Below are 20744 nucleotides of genomic sequence, written 5' to 3'. Positions count from 1 at the left end.
AAGCAAGGTATACCCGGTACATTTCCTTTAAAAAAATGTAATATGGCCTACTTTAGGGGGTAAAAAAATATGGATTTATTTGAAAAAATTTTAAAAAATTTTAAAAGCAATTTATACCCGGTACTTGGCTATGAAAACCCCTTTAAAAAATGTAAAATTGCCTACTTTATGGGGTAAACTATTTATAAAATCTTAGTTTTCAGTAAGTTATTAAAAAAAATCTCTAAAATCAAGTACAAAATACCCTTTCTTTATATTCTTTAAAATATTAACTATTTCCAAGCCTTTTGCAAATCAATTTAGGTTTATTTTTAAAAGTTTTATTAAAAAAATATGCAATTTATTTGGATTTTATTGTATAAATGCAGTTGATTGCTTATTTACTTTGAGCCTAACCCTAGCATACTGATTAGGACGGAGTCTGTAGTGTTACTGAGAAAAGTGAGTGTGATAAAACCTTACCTTAGCGACTTTCTTCTGCACATATTTATATTTCTGAGTACTCGATCTTATCACACTGCAATTAGGGAGTAAGATTAGCAACTGGCTAGTCAAGGAATATGAATAGTTTGACTCACCACTGGTTATATCAAACAGGATGCATCCAGAAAAAACTATTCTGCATAATCTTAAGCTTAAAATAAGAAACTAAAATGGGTGAGGACGGGCCTCTTGCACATGGGATGCCTTAGGTATAGATGAAATTAAAGTTAATTACTGAGCTGGCGCGTGTGGTGGGTCAGATTCCCGGAATTGGAACCGAGGGGTCACCTCAGCTTCACCGGTTTTATCTCGGCCAAGCCGTGCTCGGGAGCTCGCGACTTGGCGGCTGCCACGCACGTTTCCTTCAGCGACTTGCCAGCCGGTCGCTTCACGCACTCGTCAAAGTAGCACTTCTCCACGTTGTGAAGGAATTCGACCAGCAGGCGGTCATCTCCGCCATTCGGACCTATGGAGTATTCGCACTCGTAGCTGTGCTGCTTCAGGTCTCGCACACAGCAGTCGAGGAACTCGGCATTGGCCGAGAACCAGTCGTTATGGCGTTCCAGCGGGATGCCCAGCCGAGTTCGCACCACACCTGTTAGCCAGGTGTCGTCGATCCAAAAGATGGGCACCCTCTCCGCCTCTGCCACCAGCCTAGACGCCGTGGGTACATTGGTGATGTACATCCAGCCGGAAAGGTAGGCAGGGTAGAGGGCATGTGGATACTCCTGCCGGGTCACATACCATTTGTTGGCTTTCAGGCGGATCGGCGGCTTGGCATCCAGCACAAAGCCAGATAGCAGGGTGCTGGAGGTGGCCAGGGCGGGTTGGCCCACTTCCAGGGCCTCCAGGTGCCGCCTAAGATGGAATACATCATATATGATGTCATCGTCCAGCTTGATTATGAACTTGGCGTGATCCTTGCACTCCTGGGCCGCCCACCTTAAGCCCATCACATGCTTGTAGCTCAGGTTCCGGTAATCCTCCACAAAGTTACCCTGGAGAAGATCACCGAAGCGCTTTTGTTCGCTCACAAGCTGTTCCTGGGTAAGGAAGTGCTCCCGACTGGGCAGGGCGGCCAGAAGGAACACTCGCTGTAGACCCATCTCGGCCAGCTTGCTCTGGGGTATGGCCTGACGATGGGCGGAGCGCAGGGCATCGTGTCCAGCATACGAGGTGACTATCAGAATGGCTAGAAGAGACGTCACATAACTAATTAGAGGGCTTCCAATTGGCTAATTTAATTTTCACTTACCCAACAGCTCACGATCAGCCTTGCGGCAGACATTACTGCGCAGTAGATAGTCGAAATCGGTCAGATTAAGCAGGGGACCACTGGGCTCTGTGGGCTCGCCAGGACGCGTGGTCTTGTCCAACGTCTGTTCGGCTTCGGCGGGCAAATGCAGGAGGAATTCATCGTCAGGAGGGTCCCTGAGGTGGCCGGAAAAGTAACTGAGACACAGGAGGACCAGGATTAGCAGCGACAGGACAATCGGTAGCAATCTGCGGCTGCGCATGCGCATCTTCTCTCATTCTATTCGGGATTCCCCTCACGCTCACAAATGCCAATCGTGTTCGTGTCACGTGCGAATGTTTGGCATCTGTGCACTTTTGCCATAAATTAGCCCCAATAACAATAATTAATCGTTTTTTTTACCAATTATTGTTTTTGTATTTCGCGAAACAGTGAGTAGAGATGGGAAAAACACTAACGCTTGGGGCAGCGTGACCAGAGATGGGATACTTTGAAAATACTAAAAATACTGCAAAAATTATAGTGTTGAGCAGCTGAAGACAAGCAGTGCTGCCAAGCATGCCAAAAAGTCAATTTCTCTGATAGAGGTGGAAAACATTGACGTTTTTGAGAAATGAATTAAAACATTCGATTAAATTTAGTAGCCATCATAGACTAGCATTATTATCAACTATTAATCCTTTCGATTTTTTCGATATTTCCTAAGTAAATAATTTCCATTGGAGGTATATCGATATATTGATATATTGGCAACATCGATGTTTCTCCACCTCTAGCTGGGCGTCCGCAAGACGCCTCGTCAAGAGTGTGCGTGCGTGCGCTTTTCTTTATAATTTTTTAATAATTTCCCATAATTGGGCCGTTAAGTGTCGAGGATATTTGGCGCAAGAAATCAACTCGGGGTGGGGGTCATCGGAATTCTCAGCCAAAAAAATAAAAAATCAAAATCAAAAGCATGCACAAACTTGTAACTTGCTGCAGCAGCAGCAGTAGCAGTAGCAGCAGCACCAGCACCAGAGCAGACGAAGAGCACCAAAAAAACAACAACAACAATACAGCATAGAAGAATGGAGAGGAGAGTGGAGAGCGAAGAGAAAGAGAGCCCAGCATGTTGTGAGCTAATCAGCAGCAGCGATTTCTACAAACATTTTTTTTTTACTTCTTCGGAAACGAAAAACCTCAACCTCCAAAGAAATCGAAGTGCAAGAAATTGTTAATAAACTAAAAGTCTAAAATTATATATTTTATATTGTGAACAAAAGTTGCAAAAAAAAAAAAACATTGCGTGTGTTTCTGTCTCTCTTGCCATCGTCTTCATACCATCCGAAAAAATACGAAAGAAAAAAAAAAAAAGTTAGCTGTCCACCAGAGCTCAGTCGACGTCGCTGCTGGTGTTGTTTATTTGTTGTTTTTTTTTTTTTTGATGAAATTAAGCATTATTCGGCTGAAAAAAATAATTAAATTCGTATTCAAAAATCTTGGTGAGGCGATGGTGATGGCTAAATAGATAAATTCAATGGCCGCAAAACGTTTCTACTGCTACTACTGCTGGTGCTCTGGTGTGCTGGTGTTGCTGCTGCTGCTGCCGCGCTCTGTCTCTGCTTCGGCTTCGGCTGGCAGCGACCGAGGCAGAGAGGGGCCGCAGCAATCTTATCGCCTATATTTTTCATATACATTTTCATATTCCAGACCCCAATTCGATTGAGGAGGGCTAGGAAACAGAAAATGGAATATTGATTCTTGAAAGTGCAACCCAAAATAAAAAAAAATATAAATTTTTAAAACTAAAAAAACTAAAAAGTGTAAAAAATAAAAACAAAGTGATTGTGAAAAAAATAAAAATAAAATAAAAGCTTTGTTTCGAAGAGAAGCGGCTCCTAGTCCTGAGATCCTGCCATTGCCAGGATGACGGACTATGTGGAGCTGTTGAACAGCATGGCCAGCACTTTCAACTCGGACTGTGCCACTTCGACGGCGGAGGGGGGCACGCTGCTGAATCTTGACCTGGCCGAGGATAAGACCCTTAAATGGCGCAATCTGGCCAACAATCAGTTTGCCTGCAAGGACAAGGAGAAGAAGCAGCAGCAGCTGGCCAAAAGTGGTGAATCCTCCTCCGAAGAGAAGGATAAAGAGACGAAGGAGGAGGAGGAGGTGGATATGGAGCTGGAATCATCAAATCCTAGCGAGGAATTAAAGGAAATTAAAGAAATCCTAACACATGTTGTAAGTTCCGCTGCCGTAAAGCTGGAAGAAGAAGCAGCCGCTGAAGCTGAAGCTGGCGAAACCGAGACAGAGAAGCCGACCGAGGCAGCGGCAGCGTGTGTAGCTCTGTCGCCCGAGACCGTAACGCAGGCTCAAGGCCAAAATGCAGCCGAAAAAGGTGAAGAAAATGCAGAAAAACTAAGCGAAGAGCAGAAAAATGAGCAAGCAGCTGGCGCCGAAACTTTGTTGGCCAAGAAAAAGCAAGAAGAAGACGGTAAAGATAAAGAAGAAGCAAAGGCCGAATCAAGCGAAAGAGAGGAGGCAAAAAAGGAAAAGGAACAGGATGCGGCATGTAGTAGCCCCATAACGGTAAAGCTGGAAGAGAGCGGCGCTGAAAAGGCAATTGCAGTTACAGTTACAGTCGAAAATGCGAATGCAAATGCAGTGACGTCGGCAGAGGGGGAGGAGCAGCAGCAGCAGAGCGAAAACATCAAGACTGAAGAAGAGCGGGAGGAGGAGGAGGAGGAGGTGAAAGGGCCAGCACAGGAAGAGGAAAACCCCAAACAGGAACCAAAAGAGAATGAAAGCGAAGCAGAAGCGGCAGAGGTAGCTGGCGAGGCAGTAATGCAGGTCGAGGGGGTGGCTAAGGTGGCGCCTACCCATGAAAAACAGGAAGTAAACGCAGTTGGAGATGCTGCTGCAGAATCCCAACAGCCACCAGCAGCAGCATCAGCAGCATCTCCACTTGTTGTCAATTCTGCCAGCGTCGACGTTGGCGCTGACGCAACAGATTCAACTGTGGCAGCAGAACCACCAGCCGCAGCAGCAGCAGCAGCACCCTCAGTCGCAGCACCAGCACCAGCAGCCGTCAGTGCTGATAAAAACGTACGTATATGTGTGTGTGTGACTCAGTCTCTGTATGTATGTGTGTGTGTGTGTATGCGTGTGTGAGCTTCAAAAATTCCTAAACTCTCCAGTTAGTATATAAGTTTTGTTATTTTAAAAAATATTTTAAAATTAAAAAAAAAAAAGAAAAATAAATAAAATAAAATACTTAACCCCTAGGCAGTCACTTAGAAATGGGGTTAATTGGGAGGGGGTTTCCCCCCTTTGCAATCACCAACTGGGAGCCCATAAACCTGCCAGCCCATGATATGGCTTTTAAAAAAGGTTTCTTCAGTTATTGGTTAGTAGTTGCATTTATGAGATACTTTTTTCGTTTTTTTTGAGATACTGGCCAACAGATGTGGCATGTAAATGGTTTTTTATGGCCACCGGAGGAGGAAAAGCTTCTCATAAAAAACAACAACAACAAAACACAAACTACTACTATTATGAGAAGCTTTTAAAGCTTCGGGAATTTTATAAAAAAAATGCGAAACTCTTTAAAAAAAATATCGAAATCAATATTTAAAAGACAATGCCACAGACCTAATCGCTGAATAATTCTAATCAATATTTATTCTTTGATAAAGTCTATAGGGGGTAGGGGGTAGGGGGTGCTATAGTGTAAAGACTATAACTCATCCATAGGAAATTATGATGAAGCGGAAGTTACTACAGGGGTGTTATAATAGGACCTTAATCTCTAGAGGATCAAATCCTAGAGTATCTACATCATAGATATACCCCCTATTTTGAGGGTTAAAACCTTAACCCACCTTGGGTATGTTTGGCTGAATCCGTTGCCTGGCAACCAACTACATAGTTCGTCTGGCATTCCTTTATGACCTGTTCTCGACATCAGCACTGAATGAGTATCTGTATCTTGCAGGAACAAGTATCACCTGGCGGAACACGACGTTCCCGCCGGACACCTCGTCCCACGGACACGCCCACGCCCACCACAACACCCACACCACTGACCACCGCAGATGAGCCAGCACCTGCCTCTTCGGTGGATGTGCCCGAGGTGGAGACCGAGATGCAGCTGGAGATTAGTGTGCCAATTGTGGAGGAGGTCGCTCCGATCGAATTGGAGGTTAAGAAGGAGATTGAGAAACCAGCGCCCGAGGATGTAGCAACGCCACCGGCTCCCAAGCGAGGACGAGGACGTGCCAAAAAGATTAAGCCCGAAGCGGAGATGACGGAGGCGCTGAGCGAAGCTCCCGCCGCTGGAGAGGAGCTGCCCGTGGTGGTGGTGGAACGGAAGCCGGGCAGGAAGAGGAAGCTGCCGGAGGAACCGACGGCCGACCAAGCGCTGGGCGACCTCGTGGTGGTCAAAACCGAGCACGACGATGGAACGGCGGCCGATGGAGCTGTTACCGGTGGCGATGCCAAGAGAATGCGTCGCAGTGTCCGTCTCGGCAACCGGCACCCCGCCGACGGGTGGGAGGAGGTGAAAACAGAGCCAGTTCCCCCCCTGACAGACCTATCCCTGGTGGAGGCAGCTCCTGTGGCTGTGGCTCCGGTTCTCCTGGACGGGAAAACGCCTCCCAAGAAGCGCGGACGGAAGGCCAAGATCCAGCCCGGCACAAAGACCGAACCGGGAGCCACCGTGGCCCTCACCAACGGCAACAAGCGGGTGACGGCCACTGGTCCGGATGTCCAGCTGCCGAAGCGCTCCAAGCGGAGGATCAAGCCCACCCCCAAGATCCTGGAGAACGATGAGCTGCGCTGCGAGTTCGAGACGAAGCACATTGAACGGATGACTCAGTGGGAGACGGCTGCGGGCTCATCGAACGGCGACTTCGAGACACCCCAGTCGGGAGCGGGAGGCGGCGGATCATGTTCCTCCACGTCGCGCCAGAAGAGCGACAAGTCGGACGGCAGCAACTTCGAGGGGCATCCGGCCGGGACGAGTGCCATCAAGAAGCGTCTCTTCTCCAAGTCCCAGCGCGACATCGAGAACGCCAGCGCCGCTCTGCTGGCGAAGAGCAAGATGCGTCCGTGCCCCAACGTGGAGGACTTCCTCAGTGACATCAAGGCGGCCCGGTTCAATGCCAACCGTTCCCCGGAGGACCGCAAGCTGAACAAGAAGCAGCAGCGGAAGCTGGCCAAGCAGAAGGAGAAGCACCTGAAGCACCTCGGCCTGAAGCGCAACCACAGCGACGAGGCCTCCGACAACGACAGCTCCAACACAGACAACGAGTTCGTGCCCACCACCCGCGTCCAGGTGGCCAAGCGCAGTGTCACGCTGCGTGTCCGGACTCCCGCAGCCAAGGAGGTGGCTACCACATCGGCCCAGGCCCTGAAAGCCGCCTCCAATACTGCCCACCAGCAGCAGCCAGTGCCACCCAAGCTGACGCGACGCGTTGGCAGCCGAGCTGGCGCTGGAGGTGGGGTATCCATGCCGTCCTCTGGAGTGGTCATTTCCACGCTGGACCATGACCAGCTGCACACGCTGAACTCGTCGATCCTGGCCGACCTACCGCCCGCGGATGCGGATGCCATGCCGAGCACCTCAAATCTTGCCAAGTTCATCTGCCTCTGCCAGAAGAGTTCGCAGTACTATGCCCGCAACGCCCCCGACTCCTCCTACTGCTGTGCCATCGATCACATCGACGAGCAGAAGATCGGATGCTGCAACGAGCTCTCCGCCGAGGTGCACAACCTCCTCCGTCCCAGCCAGCGCGTCGGCTACATGATCCTCTGCGACGAGCACAAGAAGCGTCTCCACTCCCACAACTGCTGCGCCGGATGCGGCATCTTCTGCACTCAGGTGGGTATCTCATCCAGCTCTCCATTGTCCTTTGACTCTAATCATGGCTTGTGTCTTCCAGGGAAAGTTTGTGCTGTGCAAGAACCAGCACTTTTTCCATCCGGACTGCGCCCAACGGTTCATTCTGAACTCGCCCTGCGAGGGGCAGTGGGAGCGAGGAGATCGGGCCAAGTTTAGCAGCCCCATGCTGGTGCTGAAGTGCCCGCATTGTGGCTCCGACACCCCAGAGCGCGCCTCCACTGTGACCATGAAGTGCCAGTCACTGCCCGTCTTTCTACCCACCCAGAAGTACAAGATGTAAGCCCATTCCCACCGAGATCCCATTTCACAAAAATAATAAACACTGGTGTCTTTTTCAGTAAACCCGCCAAGCTGACGACTGCGTCGCATCTCACCCAGTTCGGGGGCGGCGGTGCCAAGTCCAGTCTGACTGGCAAAACCAAAGGCAAAAGCTCCTCCTCATCCTCCGCAGTCGTGGGCTCCGTCACACCCTCATCCTCATCATCGTCATCGGCCTCGGCATCGAAAACGAATGGTACTCGTGGTGGGGGAAAAATCAGCCAATCCCTGAATACGATCAACTTTGAACAGCTCATACCCGATTCGGTGATGAATGTGGTGCTGCGGGGTCATGTGGTGTCTGCCAGTGGTCGGGTTACCACCGAGTTTACCTCCCGGGACATGTACTATGCGGTTCAGAACGATGATCTCGAACGGGTGGCGGAGATTCTAGGTAACTGGCTCTCCAGGCAGATCTTAAACAGATACTTAAACCTTACCTTTCATTACAGCTGCCGACTTCAATGTGTTGACTCCCATCAGGGACTATCTGAATGGAACCTGCCTGCATCTGGTGGCCCATTCCGGTACCCTGCAGATGGCCTACCTGCTGCTCTGCAAGGGTGCCAGCTCCCAGGACTTTGTCAACATCGTGGACAGTGAACTGCGCACGGCACTGATGTGCGCGGTGATGAACGAGAAGTGCGACATGCTTAATCTCTTCCTGCAATGCGGAGCCGATGTGGCCATCAAGGTGGGTTTGGATGACAGCATCCCCATTGGATTCCATTTTAAAGTCATTCTATTTCTATTAGGGACCCGATGGAAAGACCAGTCTACATATTGCCGCCAAACTGGGCAACGTTGAGGCCACGCAACTCATTGTGGAGAGCTATCGCGCCTCGAAGAACATCACCAGCTTCCTGAGCTTCATCGATGCCCAGGATGAGGGCGGCTGGACGGCCATGGTGTGGGCAGCTGAGCTGGGACACACCGACATTGTTAGGTAGGATTACCCTTCAAAGTTCCACCTAAAAGCCAACTAATAATGGCCCTCCTCTTCCCTCACAGTTTCCTTCTCAATCAGGGCGCTGATCCGAACATCTGCGACAATGACAACAACACGGTTCTCCACTGGTCCACCTTGCACAATGATGGCCTGGACACCATCACGGTACTGCTGCAGGCTGGCGCCGATTGTAATGTCCAGAACGTGGAGGGGGATACGCCACTGTAAGGATTAAGACTATCCAGATTAGAGGAGGAACTTTAATGAAGATTCCTCCTATTTTTCAGCCACATTGCCTGCCGTCACTCGGTCACTAGGATGTGCATCGCCTTGATTGCCAATGGAGCCGATCTGATGATCAAGAACAAGGCGGAACAGCTGCCCTTCGATTGCATTCCCAACGAGGAGTCGGAATGCGGCCGCACCGTCGGCTTCAACATGCAGATGCGTAGTTTCCGGCCCCTGGGCCTCCGCACCCTCGTAGTTTGTGCCGATGCCTCCAATGGACGCGAGGCCCGGCCCATCCAGGCTGTGCGCAACGAACTGGCCATGTCGGAGAGCGAGGACGAGGCGGACTCTCTGCTCTGGCCAGACTTTCGCTACGTCACCCAGTGCATCATCCAGCAGAACTCGGTGCAGATCGATCGACGGGTCTCCCAGATGCGCATCTGCTCCTGCCCGGACAGCTGCAGCAGTGATCGGTGCCAGTGCAATGGCGCCTCCTCCCAGAATTGGTACACGGCCGAGAGCCGTCTCACCTCCGACTTCAATTACGATGATCCAGCGGTGATCTTCGAGTGCAACGACGTCTGCGGTTGCAATCAGGTGAGTTTGATACGATTTTCTTTAGAGGATTAGCTTAACCTATTTGGTAGCTCTCTTGCAAGAACCGTGTGGTGCAGAATGGCACTCGGACACCACTCCAGATTGTCGAGTGCGAGGAGCCGGCCAAGGGCTGGGGTGTTCGCGCCCTGGCCAACGTTCCCAAGGGCACCTTTGTGGCCAGCTACACGGGCGAGATTCTGACGGCTCTGGAAGCCGACAGACGCACCGACGACAGCTACTACTTTGACCTGGACAATGGGCACTGCATCGATGCCAACTACTACGGCAATGTGACCCGATTCTTCAACCACTCCTGCGAGCCGAACGTCCTGGCGGTGCGGGTGTTCTACGAGCACCAGGACTACCGCTTCCCCAAGATTGCATTTTTCGCTTGCCGCGACATCGATGCTGGCGAGGAGATCTGGTAGGAAGGAGAAATCCAATAGATGTGTATTGTAGCTTACATCCTTTTTTCTCTAATCCCCACCAGCTATGATTATGGAGAGAAGTTCTGGCGTGCCGAGCATCGCTCCAATATGGGTTGCCGCTGCCTGACAGCCTCCTGCAAGTACGCCTCCCAATCCTCCAGCACAAATGGCTCGCCGATGGACTCGGCAGCCGACCCGGAACCGGATTCCATGGAAGCAGCAACGAAAGTCGATGAGGTGTAAGCTTGACTCGAAATGAATTCCATAAAACCCATCATCCACGACCTCGACCACGACGATTGAATCCCCCACCAACATCACACACACAGCACCAGCAGCAGGAACGAGCGCCATATATGTGTAGGATCGTAGATATATATATATATATATATATACTACGCATAAGAATTCGATGTGAGAATCGAAGCCCGAGGGCCTTCTTCGACTGCCAAATGTTTTATGGTTTACCACATTTTATTGTCTATTTTTAACGACTACGATTAGCGTTTGTTTTTTTTTTTTATTCATTTTGTTTAACGTTTTTTTTATTTTTGCATTTGTTTGAACCTTGACCCCCCCATTATTATTAGTCGCACGTTTGTTACACAATATTTCCCCCCCGCGATTGTGTGCTTGGTGTGTTGGTCGTGTCCTTAAAATGTTTCAAACTTTAGACTTAAAAAAGGAACCTAGGGCAGAAGAGAGAGCATTATAATCCGGGGAAAGTGTATCTAGTCATAAGATCGAAAGTGACGCCAAGCTGGCAATAGAAAGAGAGAGAAAGGCCAGGTCAGGAGCTACAGTGGGCTTTCAAGTTTAAATGGCACGTAAAAATTCGAGAAGTCTTTTTTTAATTTTTAATCATATCTTTTTAGAAAGAAGAAAGTATCTAAAATATCATGGGGGCTTATATAATAGCCATCCATATTCGAGAATTCTTTTTTTTAATTTTTTTAATAGCTTTTAATAAAGAAGAAAGTATCTAAAGTATCCTGGGGGCTATATAACAGCCACCCATTATCGAGAATTATTATTTTTTTTATTTTTTCTTTTCCTTTTTCTTATATTTTGGAATGTTTATAATTTTCTTTTTAGTTTTAATCCTCTTATTTGGTGTTTTGAGTTAAAAAATAATGACTTTTAAAAAGAAAAAAATATTGAATCTTATTTTGTGCTTTTTTTTTATTTTTTTAAATTTTTGCAAGCTTATAATTTTCTTTTAAAACTGTCATAATCCACTGAAACGCACTGTACTCGAGGCACGTGAATGTAACAATAATCCGAAGGAAAAAATAAGAGAAAAGTTTAAAAATATGGGTGTTTTTTTTTTTATAACAAGATTGCATTGCAAAATATATAGATTAGCTAGTAGAAGATAAGTTTTCAAAATCAAAAAAATACAGAAAAAAAAACAAGAATGTCTATAAAACTATATACATATATGTCTTTGTGCAGGGTAAAGTACTGATAGTCATTAATAGAAACAAGAAAAAAAACAAAAAAACAAGAAATCAACTTAAATTTTTTTTTGTATTTAGTGAGGCACACACACTATAGCACACAATCGCAACTAAAAAATCAAAAAAAAAGTATAGAGAGAGAGATTTCCCGAGAAAATCATTTGCACAATTTGTATTAGAGTTTATTTTTCAGTTTGCCAAGCAACTTTAGCCAAGCCACAAGTGCCTCAAAGAGAGAAGAAATCCCCAAAAGTCCCGGACATATACCTACCACCTAGCCACCCCCCTTTATATAGAGACGAATCCAAACAATATCGACCAATATCACAAAACTGCAATGCATTTTTGGGGGGACTCCCACCCACAAGATATAGAAAAAAAAATGAGAATTGAAACTGACTGCGGTTTACTTAAGTCCTTTATCCTTTAACCCAATGTACTCACCTCCACAACCCTCCATCACCCTCTAGTAGCATATCGCCGCGTCTAACGATCCCCCAAAAACATATATATATAAATATAAACTATATACTGGAGCTATATAGACTAGAGAATCGGGCTGAAAAACTGTTCGTTTTGGCGTCTAGATGTAAGATGTAAATGTTTGTATCGACAATAGGATATATATAGTATATAAGATACCTAACCCCTTTGAGTCCCATATCTTGGGGGGATGAAAGGACATTTATGACATCCACGAAAACCCCCCCTTAATCCCAATCCCAATCCCATTCCCCATTACCCCCTAATCCCGCCAGCAATCGGCATTTCTATACGTATTTGTGTACCTATGATAAGAAAAGATATGCAAGATTTATATAATGGATATACGATGATCATATATATGTATGTATATGTATGTAACGGTTTCGAACACACCTAGAAATTATAGTATAACTCACACAAGCCCATACATCAGTTTTAATTGTTATTATTGTGCACAGCAGGAGCTGTCATTATATTTGTTTTGTTTGCTTTGGTTATTTTAGTATTTTTTTTAAGTGCAATGCGGATATGTGTGCGGATATATCTTTTTTTTTTTTAAACAAAGAAAAGTAACTCCTCACACCCACACCCACTCTGCGCACAACCCACACAGTTTTTTTTTTAATTGTTTACCACAACTCTTGCTGATTAGTTGGAAATTGAATAAATACCTCCATGGCAGAGGCACGGTTCGTTTGCAACAACGTTAATGTTTAGCCATAAGATATTAAACCAATCAAATAATAGTAATACGAGCAGCAACATAATGGTCCGAATCAATAAAAAATATCAGTGTGCATTAAGTATTTGTAATTGTCGCGATCTCCAAGGTCAATTGGACTTGATGGCATGGTAATTGGGGGTAGTGGGGTCTATTTTTCAGGCGGTAAGTATTTTGGCAGCTCTTTGGTGGAAATTACCACATCTTGGCCTCTAATCACACGATCCTTAACCCGATCCTGAATTTTTTTTTTCATTTTCCCTCTTCGAAAATGGGGAAAATCACGAAATACGAAAATATGGCCCTTGGGAAGGCTATAACTTGGCCAATACCCATCCGATTCCTAAACGGAGTACCTCAAAAGATTTGTGGATCGATTCTACGTAATTCTGCATCAAAACCTGAAAACAAAATTTTCGATCCGATTTTTTCAAAATTTTCTGATGGACACCCTTTAAAAATGGGGAAAATCACGAAATACAAAAAATATGGCCCTTGGGAAGGCTATAACTTGGCCAATACCCATCCGATTCTCAAGCGGAGTCCCTTAATCGATTTGTGGATCGATTCTACGTAATTCTGCATCAAAACCTGAAAATAAAATTTTCGATCCGATTTTTTCAAAATTTTCTGATGGACCCCCTTCGAACATGGGAAAAATCACGAAGAACGAAAATATGGAACTTTGGAAGACTATATCTTGCCAAATACCCATCCGATTTCTAAGCGGAGTACCTTAATCGATTTGTGGATCGATTCTCCGTAATTCTGCATCAAAACCTGAAAACAAAATTTTCGAACCGATTTTTTCAAAATTTTCTGATGGACACCCTTCGAAAATGGGGAAAATCACGAAATACGAAAATATGGAACTTTGGAAGACTATATCTTGGCCGATACCCATCCGATTCCTAAACGGAGTACCTTAATCGATTTGTGGATTGATTCTCCGTAATTCTGCATCAAAACCTGAAAATAAAATTTTCGATCCGATTTTTTCAAAATTTTCTGATGGACCCCCTTCGAAAATGGGAAAAATCACGAAGAACGAAAATATGGAACTTTGGAAGACTATATCTTGCCAAATACCCATCCGATTTCTAAGCGGAGTACCTTAATCGATTTGTGGATCGATTCTCCGTAATTCTGCATCAAAACCTGAAAACAAAATTTTCGAACCGATTTTTTCAAAATTTTCTGATGGACACCCTTCGAAAATGGGGAAAATCACGAAATACGAAAATATGGAACTTTGGAAGACTATATCTTGGCAAATACCCATCCGATTCCTAAACGGAGTACCTTAATCGATTTGTGGATTGATTCTCCGTAATTCTGCATCAAAACCTGAAAATAAAATTTTCGATCCGATTTTTTCAAAATTTTCTGATGGACCCCCTTCGAAAATGGGAAAAATCACAAAGAACGAAAATATGGAACTTTGGAAGACTATATCTTGCCAAATACCCATCCGATTTCTAAGCGGAGTACCTTAATCGATTTGTGGATCGATTCTCCGTAATTCTGCATCAAAACCTGAAAACAAAATTTTCGAACCGATTTTTTCAAAATTTTCTGATGGACACCCTTCGAAAATGGGGAAAATCACGAAATACGAAAATATGGAACTTTGGAAGACTATATCTTGGCCAATATCCATCCGATTCTCAAGCGGAGTACCTTAAACGATTTATGGATCGATTCTACATAATTCTGCATCAAAACCTGAAAATAAAATTTTCGATCCGATTTTTTCACATTTTTCTGATGGACCCCTTCGAAAATGGGAAAAATCACGAAATACCAAAATATGGCCCTTGGGAAGGCTATATCTTGGCCAATATCCATCCGATTCCTAAACGGAGTACCTTAATCGATTTGTGGATTGATTCTCCGTAATTCTGCATCAAAACCTGAAAATAAAATTTTCGATCCGATTTTTTCACATTTTTCTGATGGACCCCTTCGAAAATGGGAAAAATCACGAAATACCAAAATATGGCCCTTGGGAAGGCTATATCTTGGCCAATATCCATCCGATTCCTAAACGGAGTACCTTAATCGATTTGTGGATCGATTCTACGTAATTCTGCATCAAAACCCGAAAACAAAATTTTCGATCCGATTTTTTCAAAATTTTCTGATGGACCCCTTCGAAAATGGGAAAAATCACGAAATACCAAAATATGGCCCTTGGGAAGACTATATCTTGGCCGATACCCATCCGATTCCTAAACGGAGTACCTTAATCGATTTGTGGATTGATTCTCCGTAATTCTGCATCAAAACATGAAAATAAAATTTTCGAACCGATTTTTTCAAAATTTTCTGATGGACACCCTTCGAAAATGGGGAAAATCACGAAGAACGAAAATATGGAACTTTGGAAGACTATATCTTGGCCGATACCCATCCGATTCCTAAACGGAGTACCTTAATCGATTTGTGGATTGATTCTCCGTAATTCTGCATCAAAACCTGAAAATAAAATTTTCGATCCGATTTTTTCACATTTTTCTGATAGACCCCTTCGAAAATGGGAAAAATCACGAAATACCAAAATATGGCCCTTGGGAAGGCTATATCTTGGCCAATATCCATCCGATTCCTAAACGGAGTACCTTAATCGATTTGTGGATCGATTCTACGTAATTCTGCATCAAAACCCGAAAACAAAATTTTCGATCCGATTTTTTCAAAATTTTCTGATGGACCCCTTCGAAAATGGGAAAAATCACGAAATACCAAAATATGGAACTTTGGAAGACAATATCTTGGCCGATACCCATCCGATTCCTAAACGGAGTACCTTAAACGATTTGTGGGTCGATTCTACAGAATTCTGCATCAAAACCTGGATATAAAATTTTCGATCTCCTTTTTGTTCAAAATTCATAAGGATTTTTTTAGGGTATATACAGAGTCACCATTATCATAGTTAAATTAGATTCGACTACGTTGAATTTTAAATTTCGCGCCATACCTATCGGTTACTTGGTTATAATCTCTAAACGATAACTATGACAGATGCTATCATCTGCGTCCCACCACTAGCCGGAGATATTTTTGTTTTGTAATTTTGAGGTTGGTTTTCTTTAGTAATTTAGTCACTTTAAAAGCTAAAAGGCAGCTTTATTGTTTTCAGGTGGATTGAAGGCTAGCATTTACAACCCTCAGCTGGGAGTTCATCCGAAACAGACCCAGAAGAAAGACAGAAAAGACGCCAACCTGTAACCAAAAGTTATAGTTCCACCGCAACGAAATGAGTTTCCCCGACAAAGCGGAGCGTGCCAAGTGCTGGAGCAACCGGGATGAGTACTGGAAGTGCCTGGACGAGCACGCCCCCAAGCACAGCTCCACCAGTGGCGAGAAAGTGCCATCCGCCTGCCAAAATCTCCGCAAGCAGTTCGAGCAATCCTGTCCTGGACAGTGGGTGAAGCACTTCGACCGCAAGCGTACCTACGAGCAGTTCAAGGAGAAGATGGCCTCGGGCTACGATCCCCTGGTGGAGCGTACGGCGTCCGGGGACAAACCACAGCCCCAGGCGAAGACCAAGTGATCCCGGGTAGAGCTAGGAGGCCGGTGGCTGGTCGCCCGAAGAGCTGAGCCGTTGTTGCGCCCTGTTTTTTTTTGTATTGTTGTAGTTTAGTGTTAATAAATAAGCCATTTAGCTAATATGACTACATTCATATGGTAAACCACGAAGATTTATTGAGAATTTTGCGGGATTCCTCAGATTTACATTCAAGTTAACCCTTAGAGGGTCGATTTGAGTTGGTCGTTTATCATGTTAATATTCTAAATCTATATGATATGATTATAAATAAAATGCATTCGTTTTAATAAATATAAACGTTGATTTATTATTAATTTATTTTAAGATTGATGGATATAAGTTTATTATTTTAATTTTGAAAAACCTATCCCGCCAAAAATCCTTTGGTTTCTTGAAAAAATATAATCCATATATAAGAGGCTTAAGGTTGCAAAAAGAATTAAACTTACAAAAAATAAACTAAAATATTGGCATTAACTTCACTAACTAATTCTACAAAAGTTATTTATTATTTTTATTTTGAAAAATTCTATAAGGTAAACAAAGTATATCTTGAAAATAAAACATATAAAAGAGACAAAGTTTGCAATAAGAAATAAATTTCCAAAAACTGAACGTATATTTTGGCACTAACAACTAATTTATACACTTTTAAAATAAAATAACTTGCGTATCATTGAGCTTCAAATATAATTTTTTTCAAAAAGCTATGTACATCTTTCAAATAGGTTTGTTTTTAACATGGAAATTGTCCAAATATATAATCCTCAAGCGAATTCATGCCGAATTCCCTATTAATTAAACCAATACAAAGACTGAAGCTTTAGGATCAAGTATTTTTCGATATAAAATATGGTCATATTTAGGTTTTTCCAATTTTTAATAGTTTGAAAGAAAAGTGAAAAAATCATGGTACTAAATGATACCTATACAAATGGCCTAAGAAGATATGATATCAAATATATAGAAAACTTAATAAATATCGCGAAATCATGAATCTCAAGTAATACATTTTTGAGCAAAAATGAATAAAAATTAAAAATAATGATTGTTTATGATTTTTAATTTTTTGCTTATGATAATTTATAATTTTTAAATAATTTTTTTTTAAATTAATTAATTTAATGAAAAAAAAATTAACTCAATAAGGGTTAATGAAAATGAAAGGGTTAAAGCCTAAACAGGCAAAGAACAGTGTGTACACACCATGTTCTAGAATGCCCGCGGCTAGAATTGTTCTAAATGAAAATTAAGTTTAAGATAAATACTACAACAATAGTACTAAAAACTTTATAAATAAATGAATTCCAATTTTCTTAATATTATCTAAACCATAATAGAAGCAAAGAACCATTTTTTTAATTTTCGCAGGATTTTTTACAGGAAAGAACAGTGTGTACACACCATGTTCTAGAGTGCCCGCGGCTAGAATTGTTCTAAATGAAAATAAAGTTAAAGCTAAATACTACAATAATAGTACTACAAACTTCAGAAAAAAATTAATAACAATTTTCTAAATATTAGCTAAACCATATTAAGAGGAATAAACCATTTTTTTTAATTTTTGCAGAATATTTTTTTACAAACATTACTAAAAAGCTAAGTTGGCTGCTTCTGGCGGCGGTGTTATCGGCGTAGTTATCGTTCTAGAACGCATTTCTTTGAACGACGCGGACCGGTGCGCGCCGCGTGCTCAGCTTAATATTTAACTTTTTGTTAATTTGATTGTTGATCGTTTAGTGAAAAAGCTTGAATAGCAAATGACGCAATGGAAGCCGTTCAATTTGGAGTACTAACTAGTAAGTTAACAGCCCCTCCCCAATTACTGTCACATGTGGTCTATAATTGTTTATAAACCCAGTTAGCGACACTTGCCACCAGGATCCCTCTAACGATCGTAGTGGCCCCAAGCTCATTGATTTGATTCGTGATTCCTTCACCAATGTGAAGGTGACCTACAGCATTGCTCCCGACGAGCAGCTGGATATCGAGGAGATTCTGTGCCGCTGGATCGGCTGTAATTTCAATGTGATATTAACTACGGGTGGAACTGGCTTCGGGCCGAGGGATATCACTCCCGAGGCTACTAAGCCCGTGATTGACCGGGAATGTCCCCATTTGGCCGCTCTCATTGCCCAAGAGTCGGTGAAGAAGACCAAGCTTGCAGCCCTTTCGCGTGGAATTTGCGGCATTGCCAGCAACTCGTTGATCATTAACTTGCCGGGAAGCGAGAAGGCCGTAACTGAGTGCTTTGAGATTGTGCGTGACTTGCTGCCCCACGCCATCCATTTGATTACCAACGACTTGGAGCTGGTAAAGCGCTGTCATGACGAAATACAGAACGTCGGCCCAGTATCCCAGCCCTCAGCCAGGGGACACGTTTGTCCCCATCAGACCGGCAACGGCACCGATGCCGATCGTAATTCCCCCTTCCCCATGCTCCCCGTGGAAGATGTTCTCGGGCTGATCTTTAAGAACATCAATCGATTCGTAAATCTCAAGAAGCTACTGTGGGATATGACCTCTCCCGTGAATATTCCGCCGTTCCGGGCATCCATTAAAGATGGCTACGCCATGAAGTCGACCGGCTTCTCGGGAACCAAGCGTGTTCTCGGCTGTATTGCCGCCGGTGACGCTGTAAGTTTTTCCTAGAATTTTCCAAACAAAATTTTCAAGCTAGTTCTGTTTTTATAGCCGAATGTAAGACCGATAGCAGAGGATGAATGCTTCAAGATAAATACTGGGGCTCCATTGCCGATGGACGCTGATTGTGTGGTGCAGGTGGAGGATACCCAGCTGCTGGAAAGGGATCAGTTTGGAAACGAAAAACTGGTCTATATTAAGGTAGAGCCGACTGCCGGCTTGGATGTTCGGTGCGTAAAGTCACATACTATTTTTAGTTTGTATATTAAACTTGTTTTCCTTTTTTTTTTTAATGCAGTCCCATTGGACATGATCTCAGTACCAATAGCTTAATCTTTCCGGCTGCCGATCCATCACCGGTGGTCGTCAAGTCTCTATTAGCTTCTGTGGGTAATCCTACTGCTATTCGCAAGCCCAAGATCGCTATAGTCTCTACGGGCAGTGAGCTGCTTGCTCCAAACGAGACGCCAGTGATGGGCAAGATCTATGATTCGAATACCACTATGTTGGAGGAGCTTCTCCAATACTTTGGTTTCGAGTGCATGAAAACAGCTGTGCTGAATGATAAGTATGGTTCTTTATTTGAAATCTTTCTTTATTTTTGAAGTTAATACCATCTTTTATTGTAGCTTTCAGGAAACCAAAGAGACTCTGTCCAATCTCTTCAATGTTATGGACTTTGTGATTTGCAGCGGAGGTGTCTCCATGGGCGACAAGGATTTTGTTAAGCCCGTTTTGGAGACTCTTAATTTTGAGATTCACTGCGGACGAGTTAATATGAAACCAGGGTTGGTTACTTTCTTTACATTTTTTGGTTTATTATCGGATTTTAAATATTTTTGTTGATTTTTTTTAGGAAACCCTTGACCTTTGCCAGCCGCAATGGCAAGTACTTCTTTGGTCTTCCGGGCAATCCTGTCTCGACCTTTGTGACATTCCATTTGTTTGCTTTGCCCGCCATCCGCTGGGCCGGTGGCTGGGAGTTCACCAAGTGCTGTCTACCAAAAATCAAAGTCGAGGTGTGTATAGCATATTGAATCATATTGCGAAATTGCTTGGCATTCAACAGTGATTGATTAGCGCCACATCCACTATTCAATCAGGAGGGGCTTCGAGAACCTAAAAAAATTGTTGTAGGTCATCGGGCTGTGACGTAAAAAGATACTTTTGCTTTCGAGTGGCATTTTGTTATCAGTCCAGCATGTTTACCAGCAATGTTTCTACCGATAAGAAATAGTTTACACTTCCACCTCTTCTGATATAAATTCTCTTGCAGTTACTCCATGATCTTGAGCTGGATGCTCGTCCGGAGTATGTGCGCGCCTCGGTGATCTCCAAGCAGGGTGTTCTATGCGCTACCGTCAATGGTGATCAGGTAAACTCTTTTTTCTTTAATTTTTGGTAACAAAACTAACCAGAATTAATCTAATATAACAGATCAGCAGCCGCTTGCAGAGCATTGTGGGTGCCGATGTGCTGATTAATCTGCCGGGAGCCACTGAGACACGTACCAAGGCCCGTGCCGGGGAAATGTATGCTGCCTCTGTCTTGCGTTATGACTTTATTTCGAAATATGAGTAGTTCTAAGACGTGAATGATTAACATTCGAAATATAGACATTAAGAACTTTACCTGATCTAATATGTTGTACAACACATATCATACATATATATCACAATCCACCCATAGAGAATAATATATCGTTTTTTTTTTGATTAGCACAAAGATTTATTTGT

At 43.9% G+C, this 20744-nt stretch overlaps 4 protein-coding genes across 5 annotated transcripts; 3 read left to right on the top strand and 1 right to left on the bottom strand.

Annotated features, from left to right (window-relative positions):
* Positions 1-298: 298 nt before the first annotated feature.
* On the bottom strand, positions 299-2217 carry LOC108124801 (beta-1,3-galactosyltransferase 5). Of its 2 annotated transcripts, XR_001773250.3 has the most exons (3): positions 1739-2217; positions 579-1675; positions 299-517 (listed from the first exon to the last, which is right to left on the bottom strand). XR_001773250.3 is itself a non-coding variant. In XM_017240649.3 (2 exons), the coding sequence occupies exons 1-2, from the start codon at positions 2004-2006 to the stop codon at positions 768-770; spliced, it is 1176 nt and encodes a 391-aa protein (XP_017096138.1). In that variant the 5' UTR covers positions 2007-2217; the 3' UTR covers positions 299-767. The 2 variants fall into 2 exon arrangements, 1 of the variants encoding a protein (XP_017096138.1); XM_017240649.3 differs by having other exon boundaries at positions 299-1675.
* Positions 2218-2509: 292 nt separating this feature from the next.
* Positions 2510-12894, top strand: G9a (histone-lysine N-methyltransferase G9a). Its single transcript, XM_070276454.1, has 11 exons — positions 2510-2640; positions 3428-4825; positions 5715-7601; positions 7663-7898; positions 7961-8334; positions 8393-8634; positions 8696-8886; positions 8952-9113; positions 9177-9714; positions 9765-10138; positions 10205-12894. The coding sequence occupies exons 2-11, from the start codon at positions 3644-3646 to the stop codon at positions 10383-10385; spliced, it is 5367 nt and encodes a 1788-aa protein (XP_070132555.1). The 5' UTR covers positions 2510-2640; positions 3428-3643; the 3' UTR covers positions 10386-12894.
* Positions 12895-15760: 2866 nt separating this feature from the next.
* Positions 15761-16507, top strand: LOC108124808 (cytochrome c oxidase assembly factor 6 homolog). Its single transcript, XM_017240656.3, has 2 exons — positions 15761-15893; positions 15955-16507. The coding sequence occupies exon 2, from the start codon at positions 16072-16074 to the stop codon at positions 16366-16368; it is 297 nt and encodes a 98-aa protein (XP_017096145.2). The 5' UTR covers positions 15761-15893; positions 15955-16071; the 3' UTR covers positions 16369-16507.
* A 1498-nt stretch (positions 16508-18005) lies between these two features.
* On the top strand, positions 18006-20733 carry cin (Molybdenum cofactor synthesis protein cinnamon). Its single transcript, XM_017240714.3, has 8 exons — positions 18006-18164; positions 18227-19002; positions 19060-19238; positions 19307-19576; positions 19638-19796; positions 19865-20027; positions 20285-20383; positions 20446-20733. The coding sequence occupies exons 1-8, from the start codon at positions 18134-18136 to the stop codon at positions 20587-20589; spliced, it is 1821 nt and encodes a 606-aa protein (XP_017096203.2). The 5' UTR covers positions 18006-18133; the 3' UTR covers positions 20590-20733.
* Positions 20734-20744: the final 11 nt, after the last annotated feature.

Source organism: Drosophila bipectinata, chromosome XL, assembly GCF_030179905.1.
Source record: "Drosophila bipectinata strain 14024-0381.07 chromosome XL, DbipHiC1v2, whole genome shotgun sequence".
NCBI lineage: Eukaryota > Metazoa > Arthropoda > Insecta > Diptera > Drosophilidae > Drosophila > Drosophila bipectinata.
The sequence above is the reverse complement of the archived record's forward strand: the minus strand, read 5'-3'. Positions and strand labels throughout refer to the sequence as shown.